Here is a 23,194-nt window from a genome sequence, read left to right as displayed (position 1 = left end):
AAAGATTATTTCCTCTATGATACAAACACTGTTGAGACTCAACAAACAGCTTAAATATATGCAGGGTTGTTGCTTTTTATTCACATTATCATTATATTGTAATTTTTACGGACGCTGAAAAAATTAAGAGACCATTCCAAATTTTCATTAATTCAGCATTTCTAGATGTATTGTGGCCATTCCAGTATCGTGTCTGTTGAATTTTAACAAAATCAAACATCAGAAGAGACAAAGTCATTCAACAGCATTGTAAAAGACTGAAAGCATAACAAGACACTTGAAAACTTTGACACAAATCTCAAGTTATCACTTTTTTTTCTAAATACATGAATATTAACTTAAAGTGAATATTAACTTTCCAGCATCTTTCTGTTATTTTGACCTGTTTCTCCAGTTTTCATTTTCTGCAAATAAATGTAAACAGAAACAAAATTTGTATTTGAAATCTGGGAGAAATATTGTTAGTAGTTTAAATAATTTAACAAAAATGATAATTTAACCTAAACAGATGTGTTTAAATAGTAAATTCAGATTTTTCTTTTTTTAAATGGTCTTATTTCCTCCCCCGGCTATATATTAAAATAATTATCATTATTCGGGCCAGTCATCAAACACCTGGCAATGCCCTAACAATCACCCAAAACCCTGTAGATTTCATATTTTCATACTAAAAACGACTTACATGACCTTAGAAGAAACTGCAGAGTGTATATTATCGATCGCAATCTACATTAATTTAGCATAAACCGACTAGTATACAGTAAGTGACTTTTGCTGAGGTAAATTAAAATGTTGTTAGATATCAATGTATCATAACTAAAGTGTTTTTCTGTGTCACAGGGTGAACCAGGAGAGTGTAACTGTCTGAATTACATGTTCCCTGGAACTGGTGGACCTGTGAGCTAAAGCTTTTATTGGTTTTAAATAAAGGACATTCACACCCTTACGCATAAATTTGAGTTTGATGGTTCTTATCCTTCAGGGTGTCCCAGGTGGTGAAAGCAGGTGGCAAACTGGTCCTCAGGTATGTTGAAGTTGAACTCCCCGTGTCTATCCTTGAAATTTTCTTTTCATATCGAGCACAGAAATACTACGCCATGCATCCAACTTGTTTTTTGACAAGTTGACCATATGAAGCATGAGAAGCCAGCATGTTTAACAGTGCATACCTGCAAACTAGTCACTTTTCGGCGAAATTCACAGTTTTGAATCAAAAATAAGTCATTTATGTGAATCGTGTAATTCCGAAGAGTTTTTTTCTTAGGCATCTACTCTCGAGCGTCTGAAACGTCAATAGTCCAGCACCTGGATTGGATTGGCCAACCAGAATCAAGATGACAGCTAACAGCGTCGTCTTTTTTGGTCCTTGGCCCAACCAGAATCAAGATAACTGTATCGTCTTTTTTTGGTCCATGGCCCAACCAGAATCAAGATAACTGTATCGTATTTTTTTGGTCCATGGCCCAACCAGAATCAAGATAACTGTATCGTATTTTTTTGGTCCATGGCCCAACCAGAATCAAGATAACTGTATCGTATTTTTTTGGTCCTTGGGCCAACCAGAATCAAGATAACTTTATCGTCTTTTTTTGGTCCTTGGGCCAACCAGAATCAAGATAACAGCATCGTCTTTTTTTGGTCCATGGCCCAACCAGAATCAAGATAACTGTATCGTCTTTTTTGGTCCATGGCCCAACCAGAATCAAGATAACTGTATCGTCTTTTTTTGGTCCTTGGGCCAACCAGAATCAAGATAACTTTATCGTCTTTTTTTGGTCCTTGGGCCAACCAGAATCAAGATAACTGTATCGTCTTTTTTTGGTCCTTGGGCCAACCAGAATCAAGATAACAGCATCGTCTTTTTTTGGTCCTTGGGCCAACCAGAATCAAGAAAACAGTATCGTCTTATTGTGGTCCTTGGGCCAACCAGAATCAAGATAACTGTATTGTCTTATTGTGGTCCTTGGGCCAACCAGAATCATGTCTTTCAAAGGTCATGTTTGCGCCCGTGAGAAGCATTGCTGAAAAGGATGAACGCAAAATGTATTATTCAGTCCTTTTTCATGAAAGCTCTTTAAAACTTTTTTTGAACTTTTATAACTTGCATCAATCAGGTCCTGCACTTTATCTCTCTTAATAACTCTCTTAACGTCCGCCCGCACTTTATTTTCTCAATTCTGCATGTTTTAAAACCAAAACCTCAGACGTGCAAGTGCCTTGCTTCCGAATGGACCGCGTCCAGTTTGTATTAGGAAAGACTTAGGAAGGTGCACCTCACAGAAAACTTAGACAAATGAAAATCATTTTGGATGTTTAAGTATGACTTGGAGCATTGGGAGTGCGAGATGAGGGCAATGTATTTATTTTTTATGAAAATCTCAAATTCGACCAAAATCCAAATTTTTTCTTGTAGCTCAAAATTATTGTCAAGTGATGAGCTGCTCCATAGGTGTCCTGTGGTGCGCTTAAAAAACATGTGCAGACCCAATGCCTGAAGAAAATAACAATACTACCCCCCCTTCCCTTGTTGTAATGCTGTCCCCTTTTTCACCTCTTCCGAGTTTGCAGGTCTGAACAGTGTGAAGAAGTCAGAATGAATGACATCGCATTTAACCCCACCTTTAATGTGTTTCAGGGTCCCCCTGGTCCACCGGGACCTCCAGGTGTTCCGGGGCCTCAGGGCTACAATGGAATCCCAGGCCCAAAGGTGAGTATAAAACAGATTGGAACTCACATGCCATGCATTGGCATTCGGGTGACCCCCCTGCTCTGTCTGCTCTCTCTCTCTCTCTTTGTGGGGCTTCTGTTTTGGGTTGCCTGCATGGGTAACCTGGGGCTTCAGCTAAAGCTTCTGCTAATTTAAAAGAAAAAGGTTTTCTTTAAAAGTAAAATTGTCTGTTGTAATAAATCTTAATGTAGCAAATAAATAGTTAAAATGTAATTAATTCTAAATGTTAATTAAATGTAATGTCGCCTTTAATCGTAGTAATTTCAAGATAATTAAGCATGTAAAATACACACTCTAATGTAGTTCTTAAATGGGCTTCTGGGAACTTAGTGCAGCGGGATGTGCTTTTTCAATGGCTGTGCTTTCTAAAAAGTTAATGTAAATATATTTTAATGTAATATCTATATAATGTAAGTCTTAATGTATATTTAAAATTCTTAATAAATGAATTATGTAATGTTACCTTAATAAATAGCTTAATTAATTTGTGGTTTGGGATCATGCTGCTTTCTCTGTTTAAAAACCATACAGAGCTCACTGTGAGGTTGCTGTACTTAAAGAATGCCCATTTTCATTTGTATTATTTAAGAACTAGTTCATAATTAATGTTCAAGCATTACGAGCAATAAGGTTAAATACATTTTTTGGGTGGGTCTCTCTGTTTGGCTGAACCATGACAGACCAGTCGAGTGTTCAGGAATTCTAGAAGTATAAAACATGTCTGTTCTACCAATTGGTGACCGTAGTGCCGCAGAAATCACACACAATGTTAGTGAGTAAAGCAAAACCTTTTGCTCTAGAATCTCACCGTGAGCACTGAGTGGTCTTTAACCTGGTATTGTGTTGATTTCCCAAGCCTCAGACCAACTGAATAAAAATAAATAGGCAGAGAAAGGCAAGCAAAATGTAAATGTCTACTCCGAGCTGGAACACAAACCAGGAGAGGGTCCAGGGCTTTGGCTACTTTCCCTTTGCCCCGCTGGAGAAGAAGGTGTCCAGATTGTGGCCACAGGCTAAACCAATTCAACCTCAGTTCCTTCTTACAGGGTATCCCTGGCAACGATGGCCTACCAGGGCAACCGGGTCCACCCTCCCAAGCAGTGAGTAAACAGACAGGAGGTAGTGGAGTGCAATAGCTTTAATATCTAAACAGAAGAGCCTGGTTGGTCGACTTCTGTTTCAGAAGGGGAGCAGGCTGGATTCTCTTTCAACTGTTTGGCAGAGACACAGAGCTCTGATTCTTGAGCACAATAGCAATGAACTAAAAGAATACAGAAAGTGGCCAGTAAGCATTTGTGAGTCACTTCTGTTGCATTTTCTCCATTATGGGAATCCAACGGTCCCATTACCCTTTCAATGTTAACTCACAGTCTCCAAAGCTTTGTGTAATGGTAAACAGTGCCATTGTATTGAATTACAGTGAGTCTAGCCATTACCGTGAGTGATTTGCGGCACAGAGATTCAGGATTTCTGCATTAGGAGCTCTACCTCTCTGCACGCATACTTTCTCAGCTGGCCAGAGTCGCGGGCTTCCAGCGGAAATTTGGCTGGACTTCAGTCCGGCGCAGCACTGCTCCACTTCTGTCAACAGATCCCGACCACCAAATTCTTCAAGAGAACAATCAGATAATCCGCATCTGAACCATGTCAGCCGTTTAACTCTTGCTGGCCATGCTCCTAGAAAACAGACCTCGCGAATGTATATGCATTAATATTTAATTCTTTCCTAAACGTCAAACACTAAATAGGTAAATAAAGTCAACCGAAGTTGAAATATTTATTTTAAAAACTAAAATTGGTTCACATGTTAAAAAAAGAGAGTATACTTCAGATTAAAACTGTACTTCTATTACAACACTAGTGGATGGCAGAGTGTAGTTCTCTCCCTACGAGAGGTCCCATAATGAAACCACTTGGCAATGGCAGCTCTTTACCGAGCTTTGGAGAGCCCAACGTTTTCCAGAGGAGATGATGTTGATGAAGTACATCAATCTCTGCCCAGCCAACCCTCACACGACCTTTAAGAGTATCTGAGGACCACTCTCATCTTCAGCCAGCTCTCTCAGATTCAACTCTGGTTAGGGAAATATGGTCCTCCGTACCAGAGATGGGCCAAATGTGGGCCAAGTGTAAATGAAATATTGGATTGGAGGTAAAGTGGTTTCGTTACATACTTCACAATCCATATCATTGTGAGGCGTGATGTGGTGGAGCTATTGGACGTTTTAATAGTCCAACATGTGTGTGTTTTTTCCTCTGAAAGTCATTTGTGCTCTGAAACTGTTGCTTTTGAAAATAGAGCGTGAAAGCAACTTAACCTCTTGTCCAAGCTGTGAATGACAAATAGCAACCTGCGGTATATTGTAACTATAATTATGAAATGTTCATTTGCAAGATTATAGATGCAATTAGTCGGTAAATTGTTTTGTACTGACAACTTAATAAATGGCATGATAACAAACAGTGTACGCAGAAATCATTTGTTACGTTAATGTATTCCCCGAGTGCTGAGTTTTTGGAATAATTTCGTGGAAAATAGTTCCACTGTTAAAATAATGGGATTTTATTATAAATGATGTAATACAATGGTGGCTTTTTTTGTACATTCGTAAGCAATGCTTACAAAAATAGTCAATGGCATTTTATTGCCTTGTCACTATAGACGGTTTCATCGGATGCACGTGCTAATAATACAACTATTTATAGTATATTTTTATTTATTTATATTAATTTATTTTAATATTTCATTGTATATTATTTTATTAAATAAACGATTCGTTGAATGGGTCGCGTTACTTTATTGCATTGAAGTTTAGCCAAGTAACGGTCTTCTACTGGTAACCCAAAATAATACTGGCCAGACTTACTTTTAAATTGCTAGCTAATGTAATTTACTTTTTATTTCTCTTGCTTGTTATCAGTAATAATCCTCAAGGCTCTTTGCAGATGTGCACGGAAAGTTAGTTTGCACCAAAAAAGCGTGCATGAGCAGTAACGTTTATGTTGTTGCTTTGAAACCGTCTATAGTTACTTTTTTCCTAAACTTCTGTTAATAATTGCTAAAGCAGTTATTGTATAATCATGGTCATCATATCTGACTTATGTTTCTATCTCCTTCATCTCACAGCCTATGATTGGTCTACCTCAAGATGCGGCCTCCCCGGTAAGCCCACATTCTACTCTACACGCTTATGTATATCTACTAAAGATATTTGGTTTCACTCTCTGTGTTGGTTTATTAGTATGCAATTGCAAAGAAACATCTGTTTCTTTGATGTGTGTATAGATCCACATTGTTTTCAGTGTAAATAACAGGAGATTTAAAGATTATAATGAACTACTGTACTAATACGGTAGCAAACAAACATCAACAGTTACTGTAGTAAAACTATAGTTCATTTTGTGGTTACTATATGGTTTTACAAGTAATACCATAGTTAAACTATGGTAGTTGTAGTAAAACGTACTGTATGCTCTTTGCTGTAGAAGAGTTTTGCATGCAGATGTTTTGATTGTTAATGTGCTTCATGCAGTGTGTTTACACATGTGGGATTCTGACATGTGTATGTATCACTGTAGGAGGGGTGTGGAGATTGCACGAAGGGTCTACCGGGTGTGCCTGGCATGTCTGGAGCTAAAGGCGAGAAGGGAGATCAGGGCAAGCATAATGTTGAGCCTTTAGAAGGATGCGAGCGGGTGAGATGCATGGCTGATGTATTTGGTTTTTAAATAGACAAAGTGTCTGTCACTGTTTGTACATATGATTGGGATATTGTTTTAAAGATACAGAGTCTATTTAAACATACAGAGCTGGTAGAATTTGTAAAACTCTATGGTGACTTTTACAGTGTCTAGAGCAGCTGCAGAGAGAGGAAGCAGCACGTGGACCTGTAAGTTTACGGAGCGATCCGTGCTGTGCTTATTGTACACCCCATAGGAAAATTATATCACAAATGAGATTCTCCTAGACAGTGGTGGGATTCAGTGGAGAGCAGCGACTTTAAAGGGATAGTTCATCCAAAAATGAAAATTCAGTCATTTACTCAACCTCAGGTTGTTTTAAACCTTTACACATTTCTGTGTTTCAGTGAACACAGAGGAAGATATTTGGAAAAATGTTAGCAATTTTCAGCTCTTGGACATCATCCACAACCATAGTAGGAAACAAAATAATGTTTTTATTTGTTCTGTTGTACACGTAATGAAATATTTTGAAGAATTTAGGAAAACAAAGAGTTCTCGGGCACCTTTGACTACCATTTAATTCATCCTACTATGGTAGTCAATGATGTCCCAGAACTGAAACTGCCCAACATTCTTCCATATATCTTTCTTTGTGGTCATCAGAACAAAGTAGTTTAAACAGGTATGAAATTACATGGGCGTGATTAAATGATGACAGTTGACAATTTTCATTTTTTGGATGAACTATCCCTTTAACTGAAGTTTCCTGCACCTCAGACTTTTTAATCCAAGTAACAGACACCAGTAATCTCACACATGCCTCTGTTACAGAAGATATCTCACCTTGCACTTAGATTTGCAGAAATTCAGTATGTGCCCTCAATAGTCAGAGATTTGAATACACTGTACAGCAGTTCAAAGAATCAGTGATCTGAGCTATGCTATCCACATTCATTTTGAATCTCAGTGCTATTAAAGTAATTTTTTTGTTTTTAAAAGTATACAAAACATAACAAAGATCTCTATTAACTCTTCTGTGATATTAAAGAGCAACCTTTGAGTCAAAGAAAACAAAACTTCACCCACATATAAGAGTCGTTATTTTCACATCTTTTCAAATTGTGCAAGATTTGCGTGATTTATTACAACACTTTCTCATTCTGTTTAGACGACTAACAGTGGTCAGTGCATTGGCGCACCAGGGATGCCCGGTATCCCAGGAACAGCAGGGATCAAAGGGGAGCCGGTAAGAGAGATCTTTCACTGAAGAGAAATCTTTATTATCTTTTTATTTTGTATAGTTAATAAAGAAGCAATAGTGACTGCTACCTTGTCTTCTGCCCATATAAGGCAGTATTATATCTGATAGCATGGAACTTCATAAGTGACCGATTTCAAATATTTTACCTAGGCAGCAATTCTACACACCACGCCGAGGGCGGAATTCACAAAACATTCTTAAGAAGAACATTCTTCTCAATTGTCATATTTTTCTTTAATTCTAATTTAAGAAAAAATTTGGGACTGTTATGTATTCCTGAAAATCCTTCTTGTCTCGAAACAAAAGCTGATGTAAATATCATCTTAAAATGAAGAAAGACTCACGGTTGTCTTAAATCTCAAAAGGTGAGATGTTTAATACACGTATTTGGTTTATTTCACAAGTATATTGTACTAAGCCAGAATCGTATTTTTTTATGTTTATTTGCCATTGAGGGAATATATATAATAATGATAAGCTCTAGTTCCCTTATTTTAGCTTTCTTCATTAAAAACGTTGTGCTTTTTACATTTATTCTGGGACAAAGCGGGGGCACAAATATTATTATTATACACAAAACTTATTTAAATTTTTTTTATTATGTAATGCTTACATCGCTAACATGTAAATACCGTCTAACACATGCTAATATACACATAAGAATGTGAGGCGCTTGTTACACAAATAAAGTTTATAATATAGATGAATATATAAACAGTTACCAAACGAGCAGGCAATCATTGACAAAGCAAAGTCATTTATCTTACAGATTTTTCAATAATATTAATATTGTTATTTTTATTTTATAATGTATATAATTTATCTTAGGAACAGTTTCATGAATTCGTCCCCTGTAATATATTTATATATATATATAAAGTATATATATATATATATATATATATATATATATATTGGGTTTAACATTTAATCAGTTGCCACCATCTTGCATTCATTTTTCCACAAAGCTTGCTGCAGTGCATTCTGGGATTGAATTGACTGCAAAGATTACATGTGAGAAAACACATACCGTTCCAATTCTGCCATTTGAAACAACATTTGTATCAGTATCCCAATGCTTTTATTCAGTATCCCAATGCTGTCTAGGTAGACAGCTCACTAGGTGTCGTAAAAGAGCAAACCTATTCTTGTGCATGATATCATGGCGGATATATGACAGATCTATTGTTTTATCTGATTCAACCTTCATGTCTCTCGATAGATCTTGTATTTTGCTGAGCATTTTCCGGAAAGCTAGTTCATGTATTATATTTCTTCTAATACATAGAAATAAGTAAGACAAAGTGCCTACGAGGAAACAATTCATCCCACAGGACCCCCGAGGAGTACCAAATTACTCCTTTGATTAAACTGTTTTTTGTAATTATGATTGCATGGGCCTTTTGTTTCGTACCTTCACAAACACAAATTCAGCTTTTGCAAATGAGATGCAAGTCAGAATGCAAATGTATCTGCCACTCTCACAATGTAAACGGATGCAAAAAAAATCTATACATTTACATACCACGGTTCATGTGTTTTGTTTAGTAAAACCCTATTTTTGTCTATTTTCCTGTAGGGCCCCAGAGGTGAGCGAGGTCCTCCTGGTCTTCATGGAAACCCAGTAAGTTTGTGCTTTGGCTGTGATGTTCCAGATTTTCTCCTAAGAGGCAATTACTGGCAGGATTCCCACTTTTGCCCTCTCTTAGAAACTGTGTCTTTATCTGAGGGACCTCAGATGGCTTTCAAAGCACAGTCGACATCATATAGATACAAAGCAACGCTGAGCCCATGTTTTCGAAGTGCAGCATATGGTGGACTGTTCTGCATGACTTGATTTAGTCATTAGCATTTAGTCCCAGAATACGGTGTTTGTTTGTGTGATCTGTTTTGTTTTAGGTTCAGTGTTTTTAATTAGGAAAGATCGAGAAGGGGAAAAACAGCTCATTACTCTTTGCTGTGAAGTTAGAGAGCCCCCTACAGGTGTGGCTCAGAACTGAAGAACGTCATCTTTAAGACTGCCGGAAAAATGCCCCACCTAAAAACCTTACTGACCAATCCTAGTTTAGAAGATTAGCTACCGCTTTAACAGATAAACTTCCATTCTTCTTTAAAGAAATAAAAATTCTTTCTTATAGTTTATAGAGTTTTATCCAACCTTATTTGCTGTAATAAAAAATATCCATTATAAAGGCATATGCATTTGAATCTATAAAATTTTTGTCATCTTATCACCTCTTCTCCATAGGGCAATATTGGGTTCCCCGGGCCTCCAGGACCTTCTGGCTTGACTGTAAGTCCCAACGCACCGACTCATGATCCTCTCAAACAAACACACAAGGAAGATGTTTAATTACCCCAGGTCATCACCCCATTTTCTCTCACGCTCTGTAACGAATGCAGTGTCAGAGAAATAAAACTATACTGTAATGGCGCTTGTTCAATTACCTCTCCACAGCGACATCAGAGAGGCCATTTCGTATGCCAGGCTGACAGGTTATTTTCCACCGCCGTGAACGGCACGAATTGAGATAGAGCCAGAATGGATTTTATTTTAATGCTGTGCAGGTTTATGCTTTGTGAGCTTTATCTGACTCTTTAATTTGCTTCAATCGAATCGCTTTGAAACAACAAAATCAGCGATGTTTTTTTTTCTTTCACGTTTTTTCTTTTACCTGTTAGCAGAGAAAATAATGATTTACAGTGGGCTGATGTTTTCCAAGTGGACATTTTCTGTGGAATTGATCTTGTAATAGAATGATAAATAACTGTTGAGCCGACTGTGCAGTCAGCAAGATTCAGAATAATAGGTGGCTATTGCCTAAAAAGCCAACCAATGCAGGCTTGTTCTTGCTAAATTAGTATTTAAAGGGATAGCTCACCCAAAAATAAAAATTGTCATCATTATTCACCCTCTTGTCATTTTAAACCTGTATGACTTTATTTCTTCTGCAGAACACAAAAGAAGATATTTTGAAGAATGTTGATAACCGAACAATGGCAGTTTTTCGATTACATTCTTTAAAATATCTTCTCTTGTGTTCTGCAGAAGAAGGAAAGTCATACAGGTTTTGAAATGAGACTAAGAATTGTCAATTTTGGGTGAACTATCCCTTTAAAGGAGGAGATTTGAAAAGCTGGATAAAACATTACTTATTGAAATTGAGTATATGACGAACACATTTACAAAAATCTGATTTGAACTTTTCTTTCAACAAATTATGACACTCTTCGAGTAATTTAAGAAGCTAAAGTCCTTATCACATTAAAAACATAAAGGACAATTATGGATGTATGACTCATTACTTCAGTAATGATTATTTTAATGGCTTTGCGATGCAAGCATGGTTAACTGTGTAAAAGCTTTGTAAATATAATATATGCATGTTTAGTAAAATGAAACCCTTCGCTTTCTCTCCACAACCCAGAGGGTCCTTGGCCTAAAAAGGTTAAAGACCCCTGCATTACTTCATCGTGATTTATATTTTTTCATTTTTCCCAAGGAAAATGCTTTATGGCATTGCAATCCACTTGCTTTTGACCTTGCCCAATGTCCTCACAAATTGTACAGGCCCTTCCAAGCTGCACATTGTTTTCCCTCACAGCCCATTTAGCTATATGTAGTTAAAAAGGTTTAGTGATGCAAGGGCGAATTTGCTGATAGATTATGCAATCCGAGATTCACCTCAGGTGCACCTTTCTCATTATGCATCCAATAGCTAATAAGCAGATCCGTCCCGCAACAATAAAAATAAAAATAATAAAGGCAATAGACCTGGATCATTTGTCTGGTCTCTGGAATACAAATGGGGGAGATAATTTATCCCCCTTATTTTCTACAGTCACTTAAATGCAAAGCCGGTGGCAGCTGTTTACACTGTTATAAATTAGTATTAGAATCACAGAAATATGATCTGAACTGAAAAATGAGAAGACACATGCATTTTTCAGGTTATGAGGAGACAGTAAAGTGTCTTTCGAATTGTCTTTGAGGTTTTTATTACATCATCAGTTTTACTGATGCTTACACCTAAAATGTTAATATGTGCAATATTTTGTCTTTTTATAATGCAGTTTACTTTTTTTACCCATAGGGTCAGCAAGGTCAGAGAGGGACAGATGGGCTTTCAGGACAGAAAGGTGAACAGGTGAGTCGAACTGCTATGTAACTCAGGAATATCCACAAAAACTCGACATGTAATGTTGAGTTCCCTTGTTTATAAAGATGTTTTTTGCTTTTCACAAGGGTCCACCGGGAAACCCTGGCTACTCCGGGACTATGGGACAACCTGGACTTCCTGTAAGTGCCATTTGTCTTAAATTCAGTAACTGACAAAATTAAGAGACCATTTTTCAATCACTTTTTCTGAATTTAAGATTTACTATTTATAGGTTTCTCTTAAGGTAAAATAATCGTTTTTTGTACAATTCTGTGAACTACAAACAATATTTCAACCAAATTTCAAATAAAAGTATTGTTTCCATGTGCATTTATTTGCATAAAATGAAATCTGGAGAAAGATAGTCTGTTTTTCAGACTTCAAATACTGCAATATAAGCAATACAATAGTTATATTTGTATTTTTATGTGATAATCTTTTTATCACAGTTTTCATGTGTCATGTCACGCTGTAAGTCTTTCAAATTGCTGTTGGATGACTTACATACATACACTGGACTGGAATGGCCACAATACATCTAGAAATGCTGATTTAATGAAAATTTGGAATGGTCTCCTAATGTTTTTCACAGCTGTATATGCCTAAATGTCCATATACAGCAGATAAAATTATAAACAGTGGTCAAACGTATTTGGACATTTAAGCCACACTTGTTATACATGCAAATGTGGACATTTTTATGTCATACAGTGTTGTGTTGATAAGTGTGTGGGACTGCTAAATGTTAGATTGGATGGTTTAGATGTTTGGCTGTTTCTTTAGGGACTGAAAGGAGAGCGTGGTAGTCCAGGCCATGCAGGACAGAAGGGAGAATCGGTGAGGACATTCTGTTTGAACAGTGGCTGTAATTGCTACATTTATCAATATTCACACATAAACTCTTGACTTGTAAATATTTGAAATATTAAGCTATTATGGTTTTATATAGGGCTCGCCAGGAACTCCAGGTTATCAAGGACCAAACGGACCGGCAGTGAGTAAACCCAGTTTTAATACAGCTATTATTTCAGTTTCACATATATCGACTCTTGCCTAAAATTGAGATATACCCACTACAAACTTGTCTTTATCCTTGTCTGTCCCAAGACAACCTCTAATGTTTGTCTTGGGTGACTGGCAATCTTGTGCGGTATATATCTTGGTTGTAGAAATTGTTTTTCCATTGCCTTTGTAAGTAATAACTCTAAGATCATACAAACAAGCTTCAAACGGTGTGTAGAATAATCTTGGAGAACATGGATTCATGCCTTGTTCAAAGATTCAACATACTGTAGTTCTTAAAAACGATGAGAATTGATGATGTTTAATGACATCTGTTTGGTTGACTGTCAGGGTCCTAAAGGGGAAGCTGGAACAGCGGGACCCCTGGGACCAAAGGGAGATCAGGTATGAAAGCACGTCGCTCGTATTGCTAAACAAAACACTTCTCCTAAAAAGTCGTTTCCATATCTGTCATATCTCTTGATACCACGTTCTCATGATACCCTTGTTCTTTGATATTGCGATATGTAGAGCAAGTTGATCTGCTTGCTTTCACAAAAGCACAAGCCCAAGATCTGAGAAATGTTCTAAACGTATCACCTGTGATTCCTGGAAGATAAATATTTATAACTTTGTGCATCCACTCAAGGAAACTCCCAGGTGGATGGGCTTCATTGCTTTGCTGTGATGTGCACGTTAAAACAGTTTTTTCCTCTTTTATGCAGGGATTCCAAGGAGCTCAAGGCTTCCCAGGACAACAGGTGGGAGTTTAGTAACCATTAGTCATCAGCGATGGGTATGAAGTGATGTACCTGAAAGAGTGAAAGAGGGTGGATGTCTATTTTGGGAATCCTATAAGATTTTATAGTGACAATATTAATATGACGGTACCCCTTATCATTGCCTTTATGAGACATCTTTGCACCAGTCACTGAATACAGTATAAAACAAACAAAATACTGACGAATACTACCAGCGACCCCAACGTGATATGATGGCGACTGCAAAAATATGTTTGTAGTGTGTTTATTGGAGAAAGAGAGAAATTTACTTCTAAAATATAACAGTACTCTGCTGCCCAAGTGAACCACGCAGCACTGGAAAAAATATAGTTTTAAAAGTGGATTTGACTGACAGCGCACTGAAAAGTGAACGTCATATTTACAGTAACATTTAATCATTAAACAGACGCATTTATCCAAAGCGACTTACAAATGAGGTAAACAATGGAAGCAATTGGAACAACATAAGGACAGCAAAAAGCGTAAGTGCCAAAAAACTGGTCTCACAAAGCCTACCATCGTATACAGTATACAGAGTCCCTTTAAGACTTATGGTATTGGACCCTCTCCGTCTCTAATTTAAGCTAAATTAGAGACGGTAAAAGGGAGAGGGTACAATACCATTAGTCTTAAAGGGACACTTCACCCAAAATGTAAATTCTGTCACCATTTACTCACCCTGAGGTTGTTCGAAACCTGTACAAGTTTATTTGTTTTGCTAAACACAAAGGGAGATATTTGGAAGAATGTCAGTAACCAAACAGATATCATCCCCCATTTACTGCCATGTAGGGAAAATACATACTATGGGAGTCAATGGGGGGGTGAGATCTGTTTGGCTACTGACATTTTTCCAAACATCGTCCTTTATGTGTATAGCAGAACAAATAGAATTTTACAGGTTTGAAAGTGAGTAAATGATGAACGAATTTTCGTCCTTGGGGACTATGCCTTTAAAAGTGGGTAGGTCCTGTCCCACCCACACAATGGGTCCAACGCCCATGCATTTTCAAATCAAACCTTATAGCTATGGGGCAATCGTGGCCATGGGGCAATCGTGGCCTAATGGTTAGAGAGTCGGACTCGTGACCAGAAGGTTGCCGGTTCGATCCTCAGGGCCGGCGGGTAATGATTGCGGTGCCCTTGAGCAAGGCACCTAACCCCTACATGCTCCCCGGGCGCTGCAGTGATAGCTGCCCACTGCTCCGGGTGTACGTGTGTTCACCACTTGCTGTGTGTGTGCTCACTAATCACTGGATGGGTTAAATGCAGAGGTCACATTTCGGGTATGGGTCACCGTAACTGACAAATTGGTCACTTTCACTTTTCACTTAACATTTAATAATGCATGAACTAACATGAATAACTGTTATTACTAAGATTAACTTACATAAGAATCAACGACTGCTGCAAAACTGTATTGCTCATGATTAGTTTATGTTAGTTAATGCATTTTCTAATGTTAACAAATACAAAATAATTGAAAGTGTTACCAATACATTTCTGAACAACATATTCAACAACACTAGAATAAGATGCCAGTATTATAACTATTATAATTTTTTTAATTTATTTTTTTCATCTCCAATCAGTAATGTGCCCTTTCTCCGGATTTGTTATTCATGTAGTAATTAGTTGTCCAGGGGGAGGATTAAATAGCGTTGTCTCATGCACAGTGTCCCCATTTCGTGTAGGAATCCAAACCAGTTAATCTCTGTCTGATTTAAAGATTATATAAACCTAAACCCAAAATCTAAAATAAGGGTTTTTGAATCGACTAATTGTTATTTACTGGAACAAACCAGATGTCTCTTACCATTACCGTCACGTCTCCAGGGTCCTCCAGGGTTTCCAGGAAAAGCAGGACCTTCGGGTCCTCCAGGACCACAGGCGGAGAAGGTAAGTGACAGTGCTGAACATAAAGTGATGAATTAACATTACACCACATAAGTGACATTCATCTCTCATGCTGGAAATAAATTCCTATACCGCATGAGCAGAGGCACGTGATGGATGACTTAGTATATACATTAATCTGCATTATCTCTCACGGCCACTTTCACAGAGATGCTTTCTGACATAATGTGCTTTGGACGCAAACGGAACGCGTGGAATGTATAGTAGATGCTTCTCTGTCAAGCACTAATCTAATGCTTCTGCTCCCATAGGGAAGTGCTGGACTTCAAGGCCCACAGGGACCTCCAGGTCCCCCGGGATCACTTGGGTCCCCAGGCATGCCTGTGAGTGCAAGACATATATCGAGGACACTATAGAATCAGTTCATAGCCATTCAAATTCTTATTTAACAGTAAAGTAAAGTTTAAAATAAAATTGCTTCGGTAAATAATAGTTTTTTTTTTGCATCCTTTGCACCTAAAGGGACCACATGGAATGGAGGGACTTGATGGTAAAGATGGAAAACCAGGTTTAAGGGTCAGTAAAGATGAATGAACTAGAACACATATAGTTAATAATACGTACTGAATCTTGAATGATGATATTGTTGTAGTATTAAAAAAATATGTTATAGCTATACATGAAATATATGGTTATGGTTTACGTCACAGACCTGTCTATCCATCTCTTTCAAATACATACAGGGTGAACCAGGGCAAGCCGGCCCAGCTGGGCTCAGAGGAATACCGGTATTAAACGTCCCATATTTTCTTCATTTTTCACTATTTAAAGTTCACCTTTTCATCTCGACTCAACAACATCTGGAACAAATGCAGAAACAAAAAACAAAGACAGTTTTTTTTTAATTGGACTAAGCTTATAAGTGTTTTTCATTCCAGGGTTTCAAGGGGATGAAAGGACACACAGGTCTCCCAGGAATAAAAGTACAAACATTTTCATACGGTTTGGGACGGGACTATCTGTTTAAAAAGAGTTATCATTTTTGCAAATACACACGTTTCCTTACATTATTTGGGCATTGTGTTATGTCTTTTGTCTCTCTGTATTTTATAGGGAGACATGGGACCTCAGGGACCCGCTGGAGCAATAGGAAGGCCTGGTCAAGAGGTAAGCTGTCCGCTTGTAGATAATATACAGCAATACTTCTGTATGCTTAAATGTGATAAAGATTTCCCTACAGTTGCTTTATAGATTTCAGATCATAAAAAAGTAAATACATTTCTTCTCCCTTGGACCAGAAGCATACTTTTTGCAAATCATTCTGTTTATATTTCAGGGTGATTCTGGCAATCCGGGTCCACAAGGACCACCTGGATCTCCAGGACATATGGTATGTTTTTAGGAACATTTGTTTCGATCTCTATTTCACTTTAGTTTATACATGCAGTAATAATCATTTGAAAATGTGATTGCTTACTCCTTTTCATTTATTTATAGGGTGCTGCAGGTCCTCCAGGGCCACCAGGACAAGTTGGGCCTCCCGGCGCGGTGAGAAAAACTTTGAGGACAACAACATGTGGAAATCGATTTAACTTGAATAGTTTGTTGTTAAATGTCTTTTTCTACCTCTTTTTGTATTACAAGGGCATTAAGGGAGACAAGGGTGAGACAGGAGATAGAGGACAGGCTGGACTACCAGGTTCCCCAGGGCTGCCAGGTCATCCAGGACTGATGGTCAGTACAGTACACAGTCATCAATTATCTACATTTATTGGTAAACTTTATTAATATATAATATATGCTGTATATAAAACTGCAGTTTAAAGTGTTTACTCACAATTTGTTCTCCTTTAGGGTGAACCAGGAAGCGATGGGGCAGCGGGTAAAGATGTAAGGATCTTACGTTGGTTCAGCATGCTTCTTTATACAGATTTTTCACAAAACTAAATCAGTTTTAGTAAATAAAAGCATAATGACAACTCCAGTTTTGGCTTTATCAGGGTATTGCAGTTTTTGTTAATGTATTTACAGGATGCATTATAAAAACATTCATTTGACCGTAAAACTGCTGCAGAGCTTGTACTACTTGTTCTTAAGATTCTTCTCTAATTGTCTTTAACTTTCAGGGATCTGCAGGCGTGCCTGGAGAGTCTGGTCCACAAGGACCGAAGGTACATTTTCAACCTATAAAATATATGTTCTCCATTAAACACTGACATCTTCCCCACTTCGATACATTTTATTCAGTCATGAGAGTGTTTTTCTGCTCCTTTGCTTAACACATCCTGTTAGTTTTGGCAAGTCCATATGTTCAGTGAATTTGATAGTTGGCTCCATCCGCTTTCACAATAGTGTGGTGTCTCACCTCAGTTTACCTCCACAGCCTAATTGAACACTGCTCGCAGCTCACAAAGTGACGCCATTATGCTCAGCAATAAAGCCATACAGAGATGCTCTATCTGTCATGGTGACAGGACAGCAGTGTCAGGCTTTTCAAGTTTGGGGTTTGAAGATGAGAGCACAGCTATTCCCTGGACCTATTAAAAGAGGCCCTTAAATGTTGACACGTATACAGTAGTCTCCATCACTGTCAGAAAAATTGGGGAAACTAACTTCCCTAGCTACTTGAAGATTAAAGTTAAAAGTTTCTTTTAAGTTGAAAAAAGAAAAGCAAAGTATATACACAGCGTTTTGTTGTTGTTGTTGAAAATTGCACATATGCAATGCGATTTCTTTACATTTATTTAAAAAAATTAAGCTTAGAAATTAAACCTAGCTGTTTTTATTTATTTGTATTAAATTATTTACTTTAAAATAAGACGTAAAGTATATACCCAGCAGTTAGTTTTTTCCTTCATTATTTAATTTTTATTAAATGATTTATTTAAAACATTTTGGATGTAAAGTACAGTATATACCCAGCAGTTTGGTTGGTTGTTTCTTTGTTTTAATTTTGGAATTTGAAGCAATATTAGAAGCAAAATATATGCAAAAAAAACATATTTTTTTAAAAAATGGAAGTAAATTATATACCAAGCAGTTATTTTATTTATCCGTTTGTTTTATTTATTCATTAAATTATCTATTTATTCAAATTAAAATCGGACAGATCATATACTGTATACCCATTTGTTTTCATAAATTTATTTATTTATTTAAAAATTTGATGTAAAGTATATACATATAAAAATATATGTTTATTTATTAAATTTAATATATATATTTATTTTATTTTATTGGAAGTTAAGTATATACCCAGCAGTTAGTTTTTTCCTTCATTATTTAATTTTTATATTAAATGATTTATTTAAAACATTTTGGATGTATTTTGGATGATTCTTTGTTTTAATTTTGGAATTTGAAGCAATATTAGAAGCAAAATATATGCCCAAAAAACATATTTTTTTAAAAAATGGAAGTAAATTATATACCAAGCAGTTATTTTATTGATCCGTTTGTTTTATTTATTCATTAAATTATCTATTTATTCAAATTAAAATCGGACAGATCATACACTGTATACCCATTTGTTTTCATAAATGTATTTATTTATTTAAAAATTTGATGTAAAGTATATACTCAGCAGCTTGTTTGTTTATTTATTAAATTTAATATATATATATATTTGTATTTTTTTATTTTATTGGAAGTTAAGTATACACCCAGCTGTTTTTTTGTTTATTCTTCTATTCATTCATTCATTGAACTATTTATTTTACATTTGGACGTAAATTATTGATGGTTTCATCTTAACAACATAAACAAACGTTACATCGCATGCGCACTTTTGTGACCCCAACTGAATTTCCGGTACACATTCACAAACAATAGAGTGGCTGTAGATTATTTATGATAACAATCAAAAGAAACCGAGAAGAACCGTTACTTGGTCAAACTTGCCTCTCCAGTATTTTGAATTTAGACTTCGATAAAAGCTTAACCGCTAGATGTCAATGTAGCATTCGTTTTGTTAAAATGCCACCAACTACAGGACCCATTTAACAAATAGTTTATTCAATAAAATGAACATACAACAAAATTGTTTATTCTATACAATTATTATAGAGTAAAATAAAAATGTGCATTTAAATAAAATAAAATATAAATCGTTATATTATTAGAAACTAGCCAACACAAATCTGAAGTTAACTGGGGGTTACTCACTCCTGTGTCTGATGAAACGGTCTAAATACCCAGCAGTTTGGTTTAGTTATTCATTCAATAATTATTTATTTTAAATTTGGAAGCAAAGCACACTGTATACCCAGCCGTTTGTTTTTATATCAAAACTGGAAATCACTGTTTAACATTAACCTAAACAACACTATTATATGAATCATTGAGCAGCCTGTGATAATTGTCCTGGGATCACCTGCATGGTCATTCACTTTTTTCATTACACTATTGCCCTTCTATAGGGTGACTCAGGGGGAGCAGGGCAAAGAGGACCTCCAGGAGAGCGAGGACGTCCCGGCCCACCAGGAGGAGGCTTTAGCTCCAAAGTACAAGATGGCATCATCGGACCAGCCGGACCCCGCGGTGAGAGGGGAAGCCAAGGTTCACCTGGACAAGCTGGGCTACCTGGACAACCAGGAATCCCAGGAAATGATGTGAGACTTTAAAGTGATGATGGTTGAACAGCTAAACACCTTGTTTTCAAAACTTTTTTTATAACTAACAGTATTACAACTTTGTTGGCTGTTTGCCTATGAGACGGCTTGATCTAATTTTTACTTTTATTTGACATTTCTCTTTTTTTCAGGCTGTTGTAAACTATGATGATTTAAGGGCCTTCATCAGACAGCAGGTCATGAAGATCTTTGATGGTGAGTTAACGTTGGGTCTTTAAAAAACTCACTATAACTGATGTTTAGAATCCTATTTTAATACATAAAAAATAATAAAACCATTTAATCTTGCAGAGCGCATGGGCTACTACATGTCACGAATGCAGATGCCTGTGGAGATGGTTGCGTCCCCTGGACGCCCAGGACCCCCAGGAAAGGATGGAAGTCCAGGAGTGTCAGGGTCCCCAGGGATACCCGGCCGCCCTGGACAGATTGGGCGTGAAGGAAGACAGGGACCCTTGGGACCACCGGGTATGACGAAACGATGTGCTAATGTTTCCTGCAGGGGACCTACTTTATGTTTTTCGTGTGCTCAGTCTTCCAAACGGATGATTTAATGATTTGTCTCCAGGTGCCCCTGGTGTGAAGGGAGAGAAAGGAGACAAGGGTATTGGAGAGATGGGAGATTCTGGCCCACCTGGAGCTCCAGGTTTGACTCCAAAGTTGTTTTTAAATCATCTAAAAGTTATCTTTTAGCAGCTTGGCCATGTTCTTCCACTATCACATATTGTATTCTTTCCAGGTGTTCCTGGTCCCCCTGGATACGGTAAAATGGGACCACCGGGTTCCTCTGGTCAGCAGGGCATCCCTGGAATTCCCGGACCTCCAGGACCCTCTGGAAACAGGGGCAAGGATGGCCGTTGTCAGCCGTCAGACTGTATGAGTATGCCTGTGGAGTACAACCCTAAGGGCCCTTCTTCTAAAGGTCCAATGTACTAGAAGAGCTTGTGAAAGGGGTTTAAGAGAAGTTTAATATGGAGGATGAAACCCAACGTTTGACATTCTCACAATTACCTACCTGTACCTGCTTTTGGAAATATCTATGGAGAACCAAAGGATTTATCTGCATTTCTTTAAACATGAGAAAGCCACTGATGCCAGGCCAAACTGCTGGTTCATCAATAAATGGGACGTTTGTAAGTTACTGTCTGCTGTTGAACCAGTGAAGAACGACATGCGTTCTCTACCACTATCATTTTAAACAGAGCACCTGAACCGCTGAAACCAATCCCATAATGCCACTCATGTATTAGAAACTTGCTTAGTTTTGAAGCAGATTGAAGAGTCTGAGATACAGAAGATGCATTTATCTTTTACATATACTATTTTGGTTTTGAAAATCAACATTGATGCCCAAATTTTTTCAAGAATCAGTTAAATTGTAAGTCATACTGTATATTTTGTAACGCTTCAACCCCATTTCAGTCTTTATTGGACACAGTCTATATTTCATATATAAAATACATTTTGATACAATGGGTTTAATACAATTTAAGTTCAGCATAATTAGATCATTTTAAATTTAACCTCACGTTTTGGAAAAAATGTGCATTGACAGATGCACTCTTACAATGAAACTATGCAACGCAGGCGTTGGGGGCAAGTCAGTTTTCTTTTATAACTGAAATAGAAATCAAATAGTTTTTATTTGTGGCAATTGACAGTATGGCAACGATGCTGATAATTGAGATTAGTTTGTATTTAAGCTGCAACAGGTTTGTACAAATATTTTCTGGAGGTTTCGGCAGCTGCATCTTTTGCTTTTTAACTGATTTGACAATGTTACAAAAAATCTCAACCGATCTATTGAATAATTCTTTCATCCCCATATTTGTTGACCTAAATAATAATGCTAAATATTAGTTCCCAAGGGTTTGTGTTGTACATATTCCTATTTATACCTAATGGCTTTTTGTATTTTTTCTATTCACGTCAGCATGGCAGCCCTTGTTATTATCACTTCAAATATTTTTAAAAAAAAATTGTGAATTTTATAAGCTTTATACCAGTGGTTGTTTTTAAAAGTAGGGTTTTATATGCGATTTGGGGTTAAAAAGCTAATTGTGTGAACTATCCCGAGATATTTTTATAAGAATATTTCAGTGATTCCAGTCTTTCCATGAGCTCTGTGATAACATCTCCTCCATCACTCTGGACTCTTAAACTTGAATATACTTGTTTGATATACTGTACCACTTGCAGGTGAACCATCATGTGCTTTTACATTTAAACTAAAAAATGCTTTGCTAGTCTAAATACGTTTTCAAGCGGTAAACATTCATTTTTCATCTACTCCAAAGTAAAATAGCATGTATCGGAATGCTGCTCATTGATTGGCTCTGCTCCATCAGCCAATTGGATGCTTTCACACTCTGCACTTTATTCTCTTAGTTGTCCATTCTTGCTCTGCGTGTAAGTGTGTATGTCTGACTATAGAAAGAATCTGCATCCTAACTGGGAGGATACATTTTTCTAAGTTATGCCGTTTTCAAGGTCATGAAGTTAACGTTGTCATATTGGACTTTCAACCTTTTATTGCAAGCTTTCTATTTCTTCCCATCTTCATGCAGCTCATCGTAGCTGTTTGTGTCAGTAAAGTCATTTGTGTGCAAATCCTTTTTTAAAGAAACTTAAGAGAAGCAATAAACGATTAGAAAGCACAGTTGTGTGGACTCATTTACTCACATGCCTGTCAGTTCCAATATGATCTTAAGATGTATATAGTTTGTATCCATAGCGAATAGATTTGCATTACTGCAAGGACAACTCGCCAGGCTTGAAATGTTGGAGGTACAATTTTAAAACCTCATAAATAGAAAATATAGATGGTGGGGCATACATTTGCAGGCAATAATGAGATTGCTTGTCTCGTACAGAAAAAAAAGAGAGGCTAACCATAGTGATCAGAATACATCATGTTTTTGGTTTTTGTTCTTCTAAAAGCTAGACTTAAAGGAACAGTTAACCCCGAAATTCTGTCATCATGTACTCACCCTGAAGTTGTTCCACATCATCTGTATGAATTTCTTTGTTCTGATGAACACAGAGAAAGATTTGTGGAAGAATGCTTGTAGCCAAACAGTTCTTGGACC

General features: G+C 37.0%; 1 protein-coding gene across 6 annotated transcripts in view; it reads left to right on the top strand.

Moving 5' to 3' along the window:
• The window catches only part of col16a1 (collagen, type XVI, alpha 1), a 68,594-nt gene extending 45,841 nt beyond the window's left edge, over window positions 1–22,753 (top strand). For 5 of the 6 annotated variants that reach the window (XM_056741214.1, XM_056741212.1, XM_056741211.1 and 2 more), the window contains 32 exons: window positions 841–897; window positions 983–1,024; window positions 2,636–2,707; window positions 3,775–3,828; window positions 5,856–5,891; window positions 6,308–6,424; window positions 6,577–6,618; window positions 7,581–7,658; window positions 9,253–9,297; window positions 9,922–9,966; window positions 11,768–11,821; window positions 11,920–11,973; window positions 12,617–12,670; window positions 12,783–12,827; window positions 13,187–13,240; window positions 13,561–13,596; window positions 15,454–15,516; window positions 15,786–15,857; window positions 15,997–16,050; window positions 16,218–16,262; window positions 16,413–16,457; window positions 16,588–16,641; window positions 16,811–16,864; window positions 16,972–17,022; window positions 17,119–17,208; window positions 17,329–17,364; window positions 17,601–17,645; window positions 19,893–20,084; window positions 20,237–20,300; window positions 20,397–20,573; window positions 20,674–20,751; window positions 20,845–22,753. In XM_056741214.1, the coding sequence (XP_056597192.1) occupies window positions 841–897; window positions 983–1,024; window positions 2,636–2,707; window positions 3,775–3,828; window positions 5,856–5,891; window positions 6,308–6,424; window positions 6,577–6,618; window positions 7,581–7,658; window positions 9,253–9,297; window positions 9,922–9,966; window positions 11,768–11,821; window positions 11,920–11,973; window positions 12,617–12,670; window positions 12,783–12,827; window positions 13,187–13,240; window positions 13,561–13,596; window positions 15,454–15,516; window positions 15,786–15,857; window positions 15,997–16,050; window positions 16,218–16,262; window positions 16,413–16,457; window positions 16,588–16,641; window positions 16,811–16,864; window positions 16,972–17,022; window positions 17,119–17,208; window positions 17,329–17,364; window positions 17,601–17,645; window positions 19,893–20,084; window positions 20,237–20,300; window positions 20,397–20,573; window positions 20,674–20,751; window positions 20,845–21,041 (2,202 nt within the window). In that variant the 3' untranslated portion in view covers window positions 21,042–22,753. The remainder of the gene's footprint in view (window positions 1–840; window positions 898–982; window positions 1,025–2,635; window positions 2,708–3,774; window positions 3,829–5,855; window positions 5,892–6,307; window positions 6,425–6,576; window positions 6,619–7,580; window positions 7,659–9,252; window positions 9,298–9,921; window positions 9,967–11,767; window positions 11,822–11,919; window positions 11,974–12,616; window positions 12,671–12,782; window positions 12,828–13,186; window positions 13,241–13,560; window positions 13,597–15,453; window positions 15,517–15,785; window positions 15,858–15,996; window positions 16,051–16,217; window positions 16,263–16,412; window positions 16,458–16,587; window positions 16,642–16,810; window positions 16,865–16,971; window positions 17,023–17,118; window positions 17,209–17,328; window positions 17,365–17,600; window positions 17,646–19,892; window positions 20,085–20,236; window positions 20,301–20,396; window positions 20,574–20,673; window positions 20,752–20,844) is intronic. The other variant, XM_056741213.1, reaches the window with a different exon arrangement.
• Window positions 22,754–23,194: the final 441 nt, after the last annotated feature.

This window comes from Triplophysa dalaica, chromosome 25, assembly GCF_015846415.1.
Source record: "Triplophysa dalaica isolate WHDGS20190420 chromosome 25, ASM1584641v1, whole genome shotgun sequence".
Lineage (NCBI taxonomy): Eukaryota > Metazoa > Chordata > Actinopteri > Cypriniformes > Nemacheilidae > Triplophysa > Triplophysa dalaica.
Note: the sequence above shows the minus strand (reverse complement) of the source record. Positions and strands in the feature narration are given on the sequence as shown.